General features: G+C 40.2%; 1 protein-coding gene across 3 annotated transcripts in view; it reads right to left on the bottom strand.

Moving 5' to 3' along the window:
- ARHGAP15 (Rho GTPase activating protein 15) overlaps positions 1-18710 on the bottom strand; it is a 329153-nt gene extending 310443 nt beyond the window's left edge. For 2 of the 3 annotated variants that reach the window (XM_062004816.1, XM_062004818.1), the window contains exons 1-2: positions 18648-18710; positions 1031-1210 (exon numbers count right to left, since the gene is read on the bottom strand). In XM_062004816.1, coding sequence (XP_061860800.1) covers positions 1031-1195 — 165 coding nt within the window. In that variant the 5' untranslated portion in view covers positions 1196-1210; positions 18648-18710. Of the gene's footprint in view, positions 1-1030; positions 1211-6116; positions 6145-18647 lie in introns of those variants that run through there. The other variant, XM_062004817.1, reaches the window with a different exon arrangement.
- Positions 18711-19192: the final 482 nt, after the last annotated feature.

Below are 19192 nucleotides of genomic sequence, written 5' to 3' on the forward strand. Positions count from 1 at the left end.
AGATCTGAACAGATTTTTCTCTCCAGAAAGATAAGGTGAAATGAGTTAGGCTATATCAGAGAAATTCATGGTTGAAATAATGTATTTCTGAAGAAGTTTGAATTTTGAGTTTGAACTTTTAATAAAAGGGAAGAAAATACAGCTGTTACTGGTGACTTTCTCCATTTAATAACTTTCTTAGAAAGCTATTTCATGGGAATCCATTATATCAACCAAACAAAATGTTAATGGTTGGCATAGTTGTGAGAAGTGACTGAGACCTGGGACTCTGTCCCCAGCTAACAGAGTTTTCTCCCTCATTTGCATTCTCTGAGAACAAAATCGATCTGGAGTCCAAAAAGAGGCTAACATTGCATAAATAATTTTGCAACATCATATGGCCTCAGCTGCAAGTTGCCACCATTATGGAAGAAAATTAACCAGGGGAGACTCATACCAATCAGTTTGTTTAGTAGCTCAGAAGGAGTACAGGGGCAGGGATGCAACTGGCAATAGAGTTCATCACTAACTATTTAGCTTCAAAAAAAAGAAGGTAATGGATAAAAATTGACTCAACTCTCTCAACTCTGACAACTACTAAAATAATAACATTACTTCAGTAACTGATATTTTATAATTCATTTATTCTTACAGCAAGGCTTATTTTTGTTATGGATAAAGTTGCCCTTTATTTAAGAAGGTGCAATCTCCACGTCTTTTCTTTTGCCTGCTCTTAAAGTTTGCCTTTTGAGAAATCAGGACATATATCTGCTACTGTAAGTACCATAGTCTACAGCAGCTATACTGTAACACTCAAGAGTTGTAATGCTGAGTAGATGCTATAATCATGGCCACAAAAGCCAAATTGTCCTTCACTGAAGGAAAATTGTTATTCCAAAGGCTAGCCATTCTCCTAAAACATGTATTAGTGCTCTTAAATCCCTCTGTGCAAGGGATGATCATGAAACCAATGTCTTAACCACATTTGAGATAGTTCTGTAGCTTTTTAAAAATTGGGAGACTCAGAAAATATTAGAGGTATTTTACTTACAGGCTCAACGACTTTCACATTCTCAGAGAGAATCATGGATTTGCTTTGACTCAGTCTGTCGTGGTGACTGTTGGCATTTTTGATCCTCATTTGAACAGCCCCTGTACTGTGGTGGGAAGGATTAGGCTTTTCAGAGGCCGTATCAGAAATTGTAGACCTTTCCATGGTTACAGAGTTGACCTGAAGAACATAAAATAAGAGCATTAATCTAGGGATCTTTCACACAAAAAATTATCAATACCAGTTTACACGTCAGTGTAGTCAGGAGAAGGACTCAAGTTATCTTGCTGGCAAGATCTTGGTCATCTTTGAACAGTAGGATCACTATCAGCTGTGTCAGCCTGTAGTTTTGTTATTGTCCTTATCACTCACCCATCCAAACTGCCTCAGAAGAGTTAGTTTATGTAAAAGATTATCCTTATCTCAAAAGCCATTCTCCTCTGTGGTGTAATCTCCCTGCAAGCCTCTGTTATGTCCAGCTGGCAGCCACTACACTTTGTCTTTGGCCTTACTCATTTTAAATCTTGCAAAGCAAAACACCATGCTGTGATGCCAATTAGCATATCTTACCTCCACAGTTCGGGACATGAGTGTTACAAGTGCATACGGGACCACAGTGCAACCCTGCTAGTGTCCTAGATTCAAACCCAGATCTAATCAAATTTCCTTGATTGTTACAATTCTACCAACAGCACAGATGGGATTTTTGTTTCTCTGTTCATTTTTTAAATTTTGAAATGAAGAAATGGCTGAGCACATCAGCTCTTAAATCCTCAGAAGCAGGAACTTATGCAGAATAATCACCTTCTCTAGCAGAGCTGCTGTTCAACCTCATCTCAGCGTTAGTGCAACTCAACAAACTTTGGTCTATCTATTCAACTTCCCAAAACATTTTTCATCATCAAGAGTTGCTCTATATTTCCCATGCAAAACATCAGGTTAGTGATGTACAGCACTTGGGCTATTTTCCTCCCCACAAGTTCAACCTGGCATTACTATATCTAGATTGTAGGTGAAGTAATATGGTAAGGGTCATCAGAAAACTTGCTGTTTTTATATTGCTATGTAACTGCATGAGGAAATGTGTAGGGAAGAGATACTATGCGAGCTCAGATTTCTGGTTTCCCAACTACAGAGCCAGACAAATGGAAATCCATTTAAGTGCAGTTATTATATAAATGGTGGGAAAACAGCATTTTCCAAATGGGTTTAAAATGTAAAACTTCACCTACCAACATCTCCCCAAGCTCTAAAGGCTCTAAAAGATGAAATTCCCTGATTACAAGAAAGTCCATTTCTATAAAGGACTTTCTAGAAAAGAGCAGAGGAAGATAAGGTACAGGCATGAGGTGGGAGAGGGAAATGAGGAGCTCTGCTGTGTCTCTAGGTAAGGCCACAGCTGTTGTGCTGGTGGAAGGACACAGCTCTCTCAGCTTCATCCTCTCCCGTCCCTGATAAATCAATTCCTTACAGTAAACTGCCTTAGATATAGAGGACAGTAATGAGAGGTCATGCAGTCACAGAATGATTGAGGTTAGAAGAGACATCTGGCAACCATCTGGTCCAACTCCCCTTACTCAAGCAGGATCACCTAGAGGTGGTTTCCCGGGACCACGTCCAGAGGCTTTTGGATATCTTCAGGGGGATTTAAACTCAAACAGCCAGAGACATGGAAAGACAGCACTCTTGAAAAGAGAAATGTGCTTCGATAGTTTCAAAAAGAAAGTGCTTCAATATTAGCCATCAGTCACTCAACATTATGTGCCATGATGGAAACGTGAATAAAGGCAACACTAAACTTTACATTCATGGACTGCTTCCTGCATTGAATTAGTTATCAAGAATCCCTACAGAAGCTAAACCACAGAAAGAGAAAAGTTTGGCTAAAGCAGTTTCCTGCTACTCTAGTATGCATGTCTATTTCTGCTGCAGAGCTGGGATATGACAATGGGGAAAACTCTTTACGTGAACCTTTGGTAGACAGTGCTGTGTGCTCTCCCTCCCTGAGACAGTTCTCAGCTCCCTTTGGAGCAGTCGCCACTCAGACACATGTCACAGGGACACTTTGCTGTTTTGGCAGCAAAGTCTGCAGCACATCTAAGTAGGAAATGATTTTTTTCCTCTTTCTAAACTTGGAGAGTCAAATCATTTTGTATTTCATGTTGGTATCAAATCAAGTTTGCTTCTCAACAGATTTTCAGTAGGCTTCAGGCTGGAGAGCTGATCAGACTCGAGAGACGAGAGCAACACTGGCTCTGTCACTGAGCCAATGTTTGGCTGGAGCACATCTCTCAAATTTTCTTCTGAAACCTCCCACCTATAAAACTCTGACATGTCTCTTCTTAGGAGCACTATGAGTTTTAATTAGGTAGTCTGTGTCTGGTGTTGTCAGTACATGATGTGCTATAAAAAAGTTTAATAGTATGATAAAGTCATGCCCTGTATCACAGTAAATGACAAGTTTGCAAAGATATCTGAAAATTTTTATTCTAATCTTGTTGAACTTTAGTTAATTTTCCCCAAAAGTGAAACTAATAAATACACATCAGAGACTTTACAAGGAGACACTAACATTACAGGAACCACCACGAAAGAAAAGACCCCAAACCTCAATATTTCCACCCTCAGATTTTGTTTGCTTTAGCATAGAGCATAATGAGATCCTGCAGAGCATGAAGGAGATCTAGCAGAATATGAAAGAAAGGTACAAGTTACCAAAGCTGCTCCCTTAGGATTTCCATGTAGAAATCCTTTGCTGCCCAATCTCCATTAAGACACCTGACAGCGTTGTCGGCCCAGAATGCCAGTAGATGGCACCCTGAATATGAATCAGAATCACAGATTCACAGAATGGTTGGGGTTGGAAGGGACTTCTAGAGATCAGCTAGTCCAACCCACCTGCTAAAGCAAGTTTCTCTTGATCAGGAGGCACATGAACGCCTTTGGGCAAGTCTGGAAGGCTCCAGAGGAGACCTCACACCCTCCCTGGGCAGCCTGTGCCAGGGCTCCCTCACAGCAGAGAAGTTTCTGCTCGTGTTCAAGTGGTACTTTCTGTCTTCCAGCTTATGTCCAATACCCTTTGTCCTGTCACTGGCCACTGCAGAAAAAAGACTGGCCCCATCCTCTTGCCATCCACCCATTAGGTATTGATAAGGTTCCTCCTCAACTAAACAGCCCCAAGTTTCACAGCCTTTCCTTATAAGAAAGATGCTCCAGTCCCATAATTGTCTTTGTAGCTCTCCACTGGACACCCTCTAGAAATTCCCTGTCTATCTTGAGCTGAGGAGCCCAGAACTGGACACAGGACTCCAAATATGGCCTCATCAGGGGAGAGCAGAAGGGGAGGAGAATCTCCTTCAACCTTCTGCCCACACTCTTCTTAATGCACTTAATGCTCTTCTTAATGCAGGATGCCATTGGCAGGAGCACTTCATTTGCCTTTGCAAGAAGAATTTAGTAGTACTTACACTTTGTCCTCCCTTTTAAATGTTTAAATATAAAAGAGGGGAAGACAGTCAGGAAACAGATAAAATATTAACAGAAGCCTGAAAAAAAAAAAGAGATCCTATCTGATGCTTTTATGATTTGATGCTTCCAAACTGTTAATAGCAGCATCAAGGCCAAGTTTGGGCCGGTTTTGCAGGGGAATTCATTTCACTTACTTTGGAAGGCAGAGCTGCCAAGCCCTGTGCAACTGCTTGTGAGGCACTCCATGTTCATTATATAATTAGCTAATTTGCCTTTTGGCAAATAGTTAGCATCTGGATATAAATTTTAGTTCTGAAACCTCCTACGGTTGATTTGCTGGAGAAAGGCATTAAACCAAGACAGACTTTTCCCCCCCCTGCCCCCCTTCCCTGTTATTTATAGGGTTCCTGGGGCAAAAGGACAGCAAAACTTCGAGGCGTTCACCTAAAACAAGGAGGACAGGGCAACACCCTGAAAAATCCTCTTGGAAGTACCTGGTTTAGAGTTCTATGGAACAAAAGCAGCAGATTGGGTAAATGCTGGGTGAAGACAAGGAACAGTGTGGGCACAAGAAAAATCTTTGACTTGACGCTGGATGAGTGAAACAGAAAGGGAAAACTGATTAATAAAGTGGGGGAAAAGGGGTCACATTGGACATGAAAAAAGAAAACTTTAATTTCTGGAGAGTGGGTAGATACACTGACTTATTGAGTAAGAAATACTACTGAGCTTAAGGGACATAAACATCTTTCTGACTGGGACAGCAAAACTAACTAAATCCTATACAGACAGACACTTTTGGAGAAAGCCCTCACTGAAGGAAGATGCAATTCATATTTTAAATGAAATTTTCAGCCTCAGTGAGTCAACACTTGCAGTCTCTTTTCCCACTACCTGGTCCATGTGTTTGGAACGCTTGAAGAGCAGACAGGTCTGCTCCAGCAAGTAACACAGCATCCCCACAGTGAATCAAGTTGAACTGAAGGCAGAGCTCAGACACCAACTATGGGTGTGAGGTGGCTGCTAAATGTCAAGTAACATTTGAGATCTCTGGCAGATCAATGGTTAAGATCCTAGACCCCAATTTCTAACTATATGGTTGACTTTCAAACATGTGGTGTGGAAGTAATGAGTATCACAGAGATGAAAAACGGTATTGCGGATGCAAATCTGTACACACGGTAAACCCATCCCATTTCTGAGAATGAAGCCCAAGTTAAAAGAGTAACACAGCAAATTGTGGAGATCAGATCTCGATCTTCCTCACAAAGTGCTGTGTCTTGGTAAAACTATTTTCAAGAACATTTGCTGTAACATTCCTTTTAAAAACAGTGTTTTCACAAAATTTTGATGTTTGATAACAAGAGAAAACGTTTCAATTGTTTCTCATTTTCCTTTGATGGGGCAAAAAATATTTTCTGCCTTTTCTCTTCAAAAGAGATAAGAGATGATAAAGGAAACAAAGTAACATTGTTAGCTTCCCAATGAAAACCAAACCAAAACAAACCCTTCCTTTTGCTATTTATAATTTCCATAGAAAAAAAAAAAAAAGGAAAAACATATTTTGTAGCTTGAAAAAAACAAGAAAGTGACTTGTTCATCTCACAGCCATTCTTACCTCTGTGGTAGCTTAATTATGGCTTCTGTCTCACAACAACAGCTAGCGAATGTTCCCCTCCCACAGCAGCTCATGGAGCTAGAAGAAATTTCAGGTTGCATTTATCAGGTTTTAAATCCTTTTTGACCTGTTGCTTTTTTTTCCCAGGAATGAGTTGTATAAGGAGCAGACTGACCAGTACTACCCAAGAACTTTATTTCATCACTTTTGGTACCCTATCAGTAAAGTTAGTTTTCTACAAATCAAAGCATTAGTTCTATAAGAAACAAGAGGATAGCAGTATTTCTAAACCTTGGCCTGAGCTATGCATCTGTTTCCAACAGCTACACACAATGAAAGACAGAATGCAAATGTTAAATCGTTAGGAACAAGTGGTTGTAACAAGTACTTTTATACAAGAAAGGGAAAAAAAATCTCATCCCTTATTAATATAATTTGTTGCACTTGATATTCAGACTTATAAGCTTAAACATGATGTATATGTTTTTCAATATTTATCAAAATGAGGTTTTAATTTCTTCCAACTTTGCTCCTTATGACGTATGCACAATTATCAAGTCTGAAGCATAATGAACAGGAAAGTGCTCAACATTATAATGTGAAAACACTGAAAAATTAAAGTGCATCTTGTTACCTTCACTAATTGTGCTGAAGAGCATACCGCACATGGAGAGCATCCATTGAAAACTAATGGAAAAGCATTACAGAAGAATAAAAATCAGCACCGGGTTCAGTGTTACAGTAGACCTGTAAGCCTGAAAAACCAAACTCATGGAAGAGGAAGTAAGAGTTAACAAATAAAAGAAAACAAGCTAAAGCCACAGACATGGCAAGTCAGAGCATTCTTGTAAAGGAGAGAACATATTGCTGTGTCTGTGAAAGAAGTGTTTAAAGTCAAAACACCTACGTAAATATTCCTGCTGTTGGGTTTTGCTCTTAGCCTTTGCTACATTGTTTGTTATCTCTTCTGAAGTACAGCTCAGGGGCAGTAACTGCTTAAACACACAACTGATGGAAATAAAATGGGACAGATGAAAAAAACCATAGGTAAAGAGAGGGGATAACAAGCAAACTGCCACATAGCTTTTCAATTATTCTTATCTGCAGTCTACTGTGTCTTTGGATTTTTTCACCATCCCCACCACACTCCTCTCACAGCTAAGACGTCACACATCTGCACCCAGGGTATGGACACAAACAGCAAAGGCAGCTGAGGGATACAGTGTCCTGGGCTGGTGCCCAGAAGTGTCCTGAAGCCAGTTTATCTGAGTACTAGGAAAACAGAAAAACTCATTGTAATGAAAATACAAAACAGATGTAACATTCCTATGCCTTTTCCTTTGCAGAACGATTATCATCCAGCCTAGAATAATTTGTACTTAAGAAACAGCATTAATTTCAGCATCAGTCATGTCTCTAGTCAAACACCACCGTTGCCTGAGTCTTTAGTCTGGTTTCATAGAATTGTAGAATGGTAGAGGTTGGAAGGGACCTTTAGAAATCATCTAGTCCAACCTCCCTGTTCAAGCAGGTCTACCTGGATCAGGTCACACAGGAACATGTCCAGGTGGGTCGTGAAGGCCTCCAAGGATGGAGACTCCACAACCCCTCTGGGCAGCCTGTGCCAGGACTCCCTCACCCTCATAGTAAAATAGTTTTTTCTTATATTTAAGTGGAACTTTTTGTGTTCCAGCTTCATCCCATCACCCCTTGTCCTGTTGCTATCTACTATATAAAAAAGGGATGTCCCAACCTCCTGACACCCACCATTTTTGTAAATGTTAATAAGATCTCCTCTAAGTCTCCTCTTTTCCAGACTAAACAGCCCCAGTTCCCGCAGCCTTTCCTTGTATGAAAGATGTTCCAGTCCCCTGATCATCTTGGTGGCCCTGCACTGGTCTCTCTCCAGCACTTCCCTGTCCCTCTTGAGCTGAGGAGCCCAGAACTGGACACAGGACTCCAGATGAGGCCTCACCAGCACAGAGTACAGGGGGAGAAGAACCTCCCTTGACCTGCTGCCCATTTATATCAGATAGATAATAAAACAGAATTTTATATTGCGTCCAGTCTGCTGTAAAATGTTGAATGTCCTAAACTCAACAGCACAGTTCCTCTAACCATAACAAATTGCAATCTCTTCCACAAATATCAGTGAGTTACTTGATACACCCTACAAAAACCTCACTCATCAGAATTATCAGAAGCCCTTTAAATTTTTTGCCCTATTGCAACCATATTACACTTTCAGTGGTATCTCTCAGAACAGACAACACATTGAGCAAGGATGACTGAGGTCATCTTACCTCATGTGTCTGAAGGCTGTCTTTGTAGTTGATTTCTGCAAATAAAGCAGAGATGGCCCACTGAGTTCGTTAGGGGACTCTGGTTTGCATGTATAGCTACCCATTTCTCTTTCATGGTCAGAGAGACAGTTAAACTTTTTTGTTCTGTTTGAAGCAATAACTCACCACTCACCGTTTCTATGTTACCATGTGTGGAATATGCCCCTCAGCCCATTATTCACAACTCTGTTTATGCTCTGAGTTATATAATCCACTCTCTATGAAGGATGAACCCAAGGACAAATTTCTTGACACAGCTTGGCCCAAATCACAGCAGATTTCCTAGGTAGTAGCCCAACACAAGAAGTGAAGCATGTTTTCAAGCATTGCTGTTAACTTCTAGGCTAAAGAATGTTTTATCCTTGAGATTTTAACTTGATCCATGATACAATGACCATTTCAAACCTTTTGGTTTATTTTCTTATATTAAGAGTTATATTTTACAATAACACTTGGTTAGTAACTAAATAATATTTTAAAATATCATTTGGTTAATATCTATTTTATTCTCATTATTGAAATCTCATGTACCAGCTTAATATCCAGTGGAAACAAAGTGTGTTATCATTTAAAACAGTTTCCCCTCAATTGTGTGATACAGGACGTGCATTTCCAGATAGATCTTAAAAAGCCTGATCCTGATCTCAAGTTCACAGGCAACCCACTGATGTTAAGTAAATTACAGCAAAGCAAAGCAACATCAAGCATGCCTGAAGAGGAATGCCAGTGGGTTTATTGCTTTGTGGAGCCAGATATGGAAATATACTTCATAAGAAGCCTCAAGAAGGAAGGACACAGACTTGCACCATCGTACAGCAGTAGCTGTTATTTCATTTTGGGTCTAACAACATACACTAAAGTTATTTTGATGACTGAATTACAAAGAATTAAAGTGTAAAATGCAGCACTTCATTTCTTATTCCTGATAGTTACTACACATAGTAGGAATATGTGATTCTCTGCTTACAATATGTCCCAGACCCACATGGGTGTGGAGACTACACTGTACAAAAACTTACAGACCGTTACAGCTTGGTGCTTCAGTGATTTCCTGCCCATTGACCACAGCACCAAAAATATGACTTTCAGCCACTAAGATTGACTACAGTTTTTTTGTCTATTTTTTTTCAATCAGTAATAGCACCTTATGCAATAAAAAAATTTAGAAGGATAAAATGGAATAAATCAAGGCTGATGTGGAGTCTCACACTCTAGTGGATGGCAGCAAATGTCTTAAACCAAACAGGAAGTTTCAGTGGAAATATTATTAATCTTTACAAGCTGTGGCTTGATTTTTCTCAAGGAATGAATGAAGAGAGATATGAAGACAGAACATTTGAATAGCTATGCAGTGGCTAACAATTAAAGCAGGGAGATAAGGTCCTCCTTTGTGTCAGTCTGAAGCTTTTTAGTGGATGATAGTTGAAAGCCCCAGGATCTCTAGAAAAGCTACTTGTATCCTATAGGGTAGAGATGCAGAAATGCTCTCCTGTCCAGATAGAAATGGCCTGAGAATTAGAAAAAGAGAATGTGAGACATTTACTATTCCAAAGTTGTGCAGATACAGGGATGACTCTTTACATCCATATTTAATGACTACAGAACCAACTCTAACCCTTTAATCCTCCATGATCTGCTATATACAGGACTTCCCTACACAAATAAAAACTTGCTAGGAAATATTTCTAGGATATTATTGGAAACAACAAAAATGCTTGCAATAGGGTAAAAAAAAAAGCTCCTTCAAGTCAGCAACAGGTTGCATATGGTTATACCTCTTCTTGTGTCACCTGGTTTCTCATTTATACTACATGTGAAGGACTCAGGAAAGGCAATAGTTGTTTCAGGATGTTTGTCTGTCCCTATATATCATATGGGATAGCATAATAGAGTCTATTTTCAACACTCCTATGTCAATTTAATACCTCAGTTTCAACTGGAACTTGAAGCTAAAAGTATCCTTTGTGCACAGTTTGGCCTGCACATGTTCTGGGAACAGTTGTCCATAGTAGAAATTCAGTTGAATATGTAAAAGAACATGCCTGGGAAAAATCGCTACTTCTAGGTCTTCCTGCTGGCAGCACTTTTCATTTCTTTCTGGAGTGCATCTGATCCACGACACCTGTCTTCATGTTGTGCATGTTTCATGTTGTGCAAGACAGACTACAATCCTTGGACTGATGAATATTGGTCATATTCACACAGTAAAAAAACAAACTGATAATATTATCCAATATGTAACACTTCTGATGCATCCTACAAGACTGAATAGCAAAATGAGTATGGTTTGGTCAATAGACTAATAGCAGCAAGTGGTTTACAGCATCATAAAAGTTCAGAAGAATTTAATTGATTTAAAACCAGTTAAGACCAGAGAAGTGCCATAAGAGAATGCTTGGTCACTCCTGATCTGACCTAACATCTGAGGAAAAGATAATGTCCTGTCTTCTTTTCTGCTCTACATTGACATCCTGCAGAGAAGTGAGGTCAAATCATGCCTTTCCATCCACCACAAGTAAGGCTGGCCAGATCTAAACTCATTTTACACCTGTATGTGATGCTTGTCACACCGTAACTTTTTAGTTTAAAGCTGCCTAATTCTTAAGAAAAAAATAAAAACCCAATGTTTTCTCTAGGAAGATCACATAAGAATCACAAATTTTCTCCGGTGCTTGAAAGAAATCTGTTCCTATAGCCTAAATGTTCAGAAAAGTGTTGTTACTTTTAATGTTGCCAGATCTGAAGTGATGAGATACTATGGGAAAGGTTATTCTTGCAGTATTTACAGATACAAGCAGAAGCAGAAGTGACAGAAATTTCAAAGTAAGACTGTTTGAAATACTTCCAGCTCAATTTTGCAGAACTTCTCCTCATAGAGATTCGGGTATTCATCCAAACCTTCCATGCTTACCTGAACTAGACATGTGGTGATGGTAAATTTGGAACAGCCCAAACTCTCTGGAGAAGGAGAAGAGTTAGTAGCACAAGACAAACTGATATATTAGAAAAATATTTTTATAAATGCCTGAAAGCTTGCTGCAAATAGCCAAAGAACCAAACTTCCTCTAACTTCTACATTTCAGAACTTTGCCAACAGAAATTCTGGTTTCAGTTTGACAGAGCCTATATGAACAAGCCACCACAAGGCAAGCTCTGGTACGACGTTACATCACATTTGTGACCTGCACCACATTCACGTACAGGCACATGCTTCACTGGTTGATCCACAGTGCAGGAAGCACCTCATGTTCATCCCTAAGACCACATACAAGTTTCATCCCACTCTGCCTCTATATCTGTTGTGCACTACTGAACACTTAGAGCAGTTTTAAGTCATGCCTCGGTTTGCCTCCTGGTCCTTAGTTCCCACAGCAGCAGCAGTCTTTTCACCTTCACTAGGAAAAAAAGTGCTTTCCTGAGCTCTGCTAAGCCTTTGGTGAAGCAGTGGCAGTTGCTCTAATCTCTAAAGAGTTCCTCAACTTAGTAGTTTAAATGCACGTTTGCCAGGTCTTAACTCATTTTGTAGTTCCATATACCCATCATCCTGCAGAAGACATGTCTGTCAAATTGAAATACTGAGCTTATTGAAAAATGCTTTAGGCTTCTCAGACTTAACTATATAATAATAAACTGTAACAAAACTATTTCCATTTGACACTACCTGCCTCGATACTGTCTACAAGAGCCTTGTCCTTTATTCAGCCAGTAAGACACTCTCCCTGCTACTCTCGAGGGCAATGTTTAATACCTGTGCTGTGCACATGAAAACCGTCCCTCCCACCCTCTCTCAATCTTCCTCCATACATATCTGCAGCAGTTTTTGTGCTGTGATCCTGCAGCTGCTCCCTTACTTCTCACCGCTCCCACTTCCCATCTGAGGGGGGAAAAAAAGCTCCAGACACTTTTAGTCTGTTCCCACATTCCATCTCCACTTTCCCTTGCAGAGCTCCCAGTGCTGTTCTTGTAAGAGACGATGCTGTGAAACCTACAGTTTCAAGAGAAAACTTTTAATCTACAGCAGGAACTAGAAGGGGAAATTCTTTGTGGCTTGCATCGAGCAAGCCCCTTTTCTGCAATTTGTGGGGCCTCTGTTTACTTTCTTCACCAGCTGCCTCTGCCATGACCCAGAGTGAAGCGTAAGTGCCTGTTCCTCAGCACCACGTGGTAAAGAGGGGAGAAGAAAAGGGCATTTCTTTTATGTGACAGAATCTGATATCACATTGTGTAGCTAAGATATCTGCTTTCAGCAGAGGGGAAATACCAAGGGTATGATGCTGTCAAAGGACACATTTTCTTTAATTATGCAAGAAGTTTGAGCATAGGCTCAAAATAATTGCACCTAAAATTCTTGCTGCAAATGCACATCGTTTTGTGAGGGACCAGTAAAAACTATATTTCACTAAGGTGGTTCAGGATGGCTCCAGAAACCTTGTATGCATGCTTTCTGCAAGCCAGGAGACTAGAGGCCACCTGTACCACCAGTCCCACCGCAGATGTGCTGCGCTTGGTAGGAGCAGAGTCAGCAGCAGCGACAGCAGGAGTGCGGCGGTGCCAGATCTGCGTGTGAACACCAACAGTCAGAGTGAGAGAAGTGGCAGCCAGTCATCTGCCCCCAACATTGTTAAGAGCAAAAGTACTCAGCAAGTATTACATTTTCTGTCAGCTATGGGTTTATTAGGTAGCTACACATGGAGCTGATGGAAGCCCAGATCCCTTGCTGGCTGAAATCGCTGCCTTTGCAGTCCTACATACTTGAATGAAAATATCTTTGTTTATGTTAATGTTTAAATCAACATTATTCCCTTAACATCTGTGTCTTGGTGCACGATACAAATCTGGTAAGAATTTAACTTTTTTCATCCTTTTACTCTAAACAGTTTTTGCTCCACATTGTAATAGGTTCCCTCCCTTTACTTACTCACACTCTAGGAAAGATTTTATGAAAAGACACAAACTTTAGATGAAAATAAAAGCTAGAAAAGAAGATTTCCAGTTAAAAATCTTTGTGTAGCAATTCTGAATGTCACAGGTCTGTGTGACTGTATGCTACTCAGTTCAGAGCCAGTGTTAGACAGTTCAAGGAAGGAAATGCAAGAATGGGATGAAGAAAGCAGTTTCTCTAAGCCTCTGCTGAGTCTGGAGCACTCCTTGCCTTTGCCAGGGCCCAGGATTAATGAACGGGGAGGAACTGACCTGTTTTTACTTGGGCTGTTTCTGGCTCCTTTCCTACTTTCAGAAGAGTGGATGGATCAATGCCACCTCTGAGTTCCAAAATCATCACAAGAATTTGATTACTCATTACTGCTTACCAGACTTTGGTTTTTTTTTGCTAATACAGTAAGAAAGCATGCAATGTACTGCTGATAACAGAAACATTTATCTCTCTAGATCAAGTCTCAGCACTACTCAGCCCAAAGCACAAAAGGTAGCATGTGTCAGAGGAGCTCAGCCGGTTGGAAAGTCTGATGTAACGCCTTCCCAGTGGAAAATGTTGATTCATTTGTAGCAAAGCTGTTCACTAGAAATGCATTTTCTTTGAGAGAGGCTAAGGAGGCTTCTTTTGATGTTTGCTGTGCATGTCCTGTGTTACTATCAAGCTCTCCTGTAATGTTGGGGGTTTTTCCTCTAGGCAGCATCATCATGCGTGCTGGAGATCTCCAGACCAGTGGGACACACTGCAAGTGTTGAGTCCATTCCCAAAATGTCGACTGATCAGTCAATTCCACTGTCCCAAGCAGTCACCTGAGCTCCTGAGCCACAGCAGCAGCAGAGACACTGGAAACGCTGAGAGCATCCTGACACCCAGCACATGGGTGACAGTCCCACCAGCTGTGGAAGTGACTCTCTTGAAGACAGAAATCCAGAACTTCAATTGTCTTGACAAAATATCTGCGTCATTTCCCTCCTCACCCACAAAGGAAGAGAGTTTAGTAACTTCCTGAGCAGCAAACAAGTACAGGTGCTCAGCACCATGCCTAAGAAGAGCTTCACTATCTTGTTCAGATAGGCACTTCAGCACCAAACAGGGTGGTGGCTTTGCTCAGGGTGTGGCAGGAAAACAAATAAGAAAGAGCGAGCAAGTGCAGGCTCAAAGCATGTCTCTCCAGCTCTAAGTCACAATTATTTCTCTCTTTTCTTCCTCCCTTTCCCTCCTATCATGTAGCAGTTCTGCTGAAAACTGATGGATGTCTTGGACAAGTAGTCAGGAATCACTTTAAGTTCGTTTGTTCATGGACAGTGCCTGTTTCTTACACCAGGCAAAGCCTTTGGAAGAAATGTTCATGAAAAACCACAGCACAAACCCACAATACCCAACTAGACTAAGACTGAATAATTTAATGCCTGTCAATCTCATATAGCAGGAAGTGTTCTATTGTGTCTTGAACAATCTTAAACCATTAACCGTAGCGATACCAAACTTGATTAGTTGATTTAATGAAGAATGGCTTCAGTAGGTATTTGTGCACTAAGTATTTCACCATGCAACTTGTACATACCTTCAGAAGTTTAGAAGCTAATTTGGAGAATATCAGTATCTAACCCACTGATATCTTTCCTACTTAATTCTCAAGACTGTTCTTTTTCATGATAAGTAAGACGAATAAAAATACAGAGAAATGAAGAGAAAAAGGAAAATATTTCCAAGCATATGCAGATTTTGGATTCTCAGCTTCTGGCAGACAGGTCTCACTTTTCCATAAGCCTCAACACTCCCAGGTGACTTCAGCAAGATAAATAATGCAATAAAAGGTTGCTCTGGGATGACCTGACTGCATGTACAGACTGAGCTCTGGCATGAGTTAGATTTACCTCATGGTCAGTTTGCAACGTCTAAATATCCATGCCCAGAAAATTAATGCAGCCTTCTCTTTCAGACAGCCTTCCTAAAAGAATATCATTAACAAGAGTTTTGTTTCTCTTTCAGCCAGCCTGGAAGTTTGCACCCCAGGGTCCTTGAAGTTGTAATAAAGAAGATGGGAGTCCACAGACTCTGTGGTAAGAGGTCTCACTCTTAAAATGAAAATAGATCTGCAGTGAGGAAGTTCCTGTGCAAATGACAAACTATTTGTGTTTGTTTTGTACTGAATCTGCAAAACAACCTTTCAATAGTATTTCTGAAAGAAGGGAAGACTGACAGAGGCACATCAAATGCGTAAAGGCACAATCTTAACATCCAGCACAGCAAAAGAATAACCACTTCTGTCCTTCAGATGTGGATGAGAGACTTGCCAGTGAAATTAAGATTGAGGCAGTTGGTTGAAGCAGACCAACCTTCTGAAAAGAAGCTTTCAGAAGGCTTCATGAGACCAACCTTCAGAAGCAGGTGACACCACTGCCTGCTGGCTTAGACCAAGCTCACATCTTCCCAAATGCACATCCAACAAGAAAGGGTGCTTTTGTAAGTTAGCTAAAGGCACCATGGCCTTCAGCCTACTCTGAAGCTAAGAGGACATTACAGCAATTAGTTCAATGGTGACAAAAGCTCTTGGAAGTCACTACAGGGTGGAAAAACAGACAGTTTTGTATAGGTTGTGTAATCAGATAAAGAAATCTGCAGTTGTACTCTGAATGGCATTTGAATTCTCATGAGAGATACACTGTCAAAAGCTGCACCAAAATTTTATCCCATCTGTTTTCTTTAGGACTAATGCTATCAACAAATGAAACCATGAAAATTATGAAGGGATCTTCACAGAGATGCTATCCACCAGTACCAGCTTCTGTCTTTGTAGTACAGAGAAATAACTTCGATACATTCATGTGGAAGTCTTACTTAGGATAAAAGTGACAGGTAGAGACCTTAGCTAGAGCTCAAGTGATTCTTTGTTTTGTCTTTAAAATAGATCAGCCCAAACACTACATATACTGGATTAGGATACACTCTGTACTACTGATTGAGTTGACACAGCACAAAGTCATCTAAATGATAAAAAAAGAACTCAAGAAAAAGGTGACAAGTATCAGAATTACACATTATGAGCCTTAAAAATACAAGACACTGCCTACAACCCACTAAGCTTCGTGTGCCCCACTAGAAATAGATCTCAATACAGCAGTTTCAACTGCTCAAAGCTCTTTTTCACAGCAGAAAAACAAGCTGATGTCCCTGAGCAGCACAGCAAAAACTCACTACAGCAGTAGAGATCACAACGGACATTCTGCTTGCATGTGATGATACTACTTTTTAGAACCTGTCCTGAAGCTTATCACTGCAAAGATGTAATAAATTCTGGGACCAGAAATAGATAGAGAAATCCAAGCCAGAGCTATGTACAGCTGTCATAATTAAGCTACCACCACACCTGAGGTTGTGGTGCTTTGCTACCCAAGTATCAGGAGAAGAATCAGAATGTGTTTCTATCATCATTTCAGTTTCTGCTTCCTGCCTCCCTCCAGGTGGGGGAGAACATGTCCAAGAGCGTGGTCCTTTGCAGACTTCTCCTTTACTGCCCTGGCAAGCTTGGTGAGAAGGTCTTCCAAAGGGGCCACACACTTGTGCTTGCTCAGAGGAAGATGGAATATATCCTCCAAGCTAGAGTATATCTTGTATCAAAGCAAAAGGAAGTTTCTGCAATAAACACTGCCAAAAAGGCAAAGTTATTTTGTAATTCAATAACAGTGTAAAGCAGAAGCTTTAATATACAGAGAGTGCTTCAGCTGCTCACTCTATTTTGAAAAGAAAATGAGCAAATGTACGTTATGGATGTAATTGGATTGAGAGGTAAAGTGAACAAGAGATGCTGCTTTTAAACAAATTTCCTTTGGACACAGAAGCAACTTTCAGGGAAGGGAGAAAATAAAGAAAAACAAGTCTGAAAATTCAAACTACTTTACCAAATCTCACAGCTCACAGAAAATGCATTTCAAATGACTTTAAGATGTTGCAGCAGTAACATAAAAACCACTACAAACACAGCCCAGGAAGAGAACATGTTCTCTTTATACCATTTCTCTGTCTGTGCTGATTTGTGTATGCAGACAGGACAGCTTTCTTTTCTCCAAAAAGTACAGAAAATTTGAAATGTAGTCTTACAACACTATTCTAAAATCTGGCTCCAATTAGTATGCACAATTTCAAAATGAGCTCCGAGCCACGTGTGACATCTTTCAACTCTGACCCATATTTCCAAAAGAAAAACAAGTTGATTCTTATGACAAGGCTATCAGTTACAAACATGAGTACAGGTCATAAACTTTGCAGCAAACTACAAGTTCCCAGGAGTAAAAAAACTTCACTGTAGAATGAATCTAACTAATTCTGTCTCTTCTTTGAGTGACTCACATTGAAAACACTTTATTGTGTTACTCGAACATCTTCTTAAATTACTATTTCTTTATAAGGTTCCAAAGGCCAGAAACCTGTGTTTGCTCACTAATGACAATGCAAAGTGATCTTTTCTGATAGAAAGCTTTGAGTGAGATGGAGACACAACTTTTTTCTGTCCAGCTCTTAAGAAAAGGAGGAATTAGTCTGGATCTAAAGAGCCTCATGCAGGAAACATGCTACCATGGCATTGCCATTGAATGGCTCCACGAGGGACAGCATTGAAAGTCTCCATAGACAAATCAAGGATACTGCTTTGTACAATGTCCCTTATGCCTCTCCATGTCCTATTCCTGTTAGCACCACTGATGAATAACAGAATGGTACCAAAAATGTTTGTACTGAGCAAGGCAAGAAATTCCTAGACATCGACCTCTAAAACAAACTAACTCTTATAGTAGCCACTACTACTAATCACCTTGCTCATCGTCAGTAGCAGGGAAGCCAGTTAATTGAACAGGACCAAATTCCACCTGGCAAAGGCATGTGTTGGGAAACACAACCTAACCTCATTTCCCAGACAGTACCACCAGCTTTTTCTATCTTTTGCGGACAACTAGTTAGTGCAAGCAAAGACAAGTGATTAGTAATTTGGGATACTAGAAAGGTACAAATATTGTTGCCTCTCGCTTAGGATGCAAAAGATTTACTAGATTCTGAATATTAGTTTTGTCTTTAAGATATTTTACACCTGTACCCTCTCTGTTGTTGCTCATTGCTTTCAAATTCAGAAACACCAATAGAAATAATTGTGTAGGGAAAAAATCCATATAGAATACATACAAAATACAAACAGTTACGATTATTTTCCAAGCCTTCAGCAACAGGTTTCCTAAATGTTAAGATGAATTTAAGCCTCCTTACCTACAGCCTCACAGACGCCGTCGTCTCATCTCAAACTGCCATCAACCAGCAACACTTTTAACTATTTCAAAAAACGGAAAACATCTAGGTCATGTGTCTATAGGCGGCGTTTGGGTTAATCTCCCACAGCTTGTAAAGACAGAAAGAAAGCAGGAAAAAAGTAAAATAAAACCACTTCCTGCAACAGCACAAACCAACCATCTCACCAGTGAGCGACTCACACCCAGGTTCAGTGCAAGACTCTTCCAGATTGAATAAAAAGCAAAATGTTAAAGTATGAAAGCAGCTACTCTGTTAAAAATGCAACAAACAGGGAAGAATAGTTTTTTGCAAAAGGTAGACATGAGGTTTAAAAGGAAACACTGAAAGGATTTACGATTTTAAGCCTCAAGACAACTTCCCTTTTCTTACCTTCAATGAAACTCTTTGAGCACTGAAATAGCTTGCAACAAATCTGCTTTGCTGTTTTGAAATGCAGCTTTAGTAAACGTGACACCATGCTGCTACTTTAGATTTATAAAATATCAAATTCCAGCCAATCAGAG

The sequence above is a fragment of the Colius striatus genome, chromosome 11, assembly GCF_028858725.1.
Source record: "Colius striatus isolate bColStr4 chromosome 11, bColStr4.1.hap1, whole genome shotgun sequence".
Taxonomy (NCBI): Eukaryota; Metazoa; Chordata; class Aves; order Coliiformes; family Coliidae; genus Colius; species Colius striatus.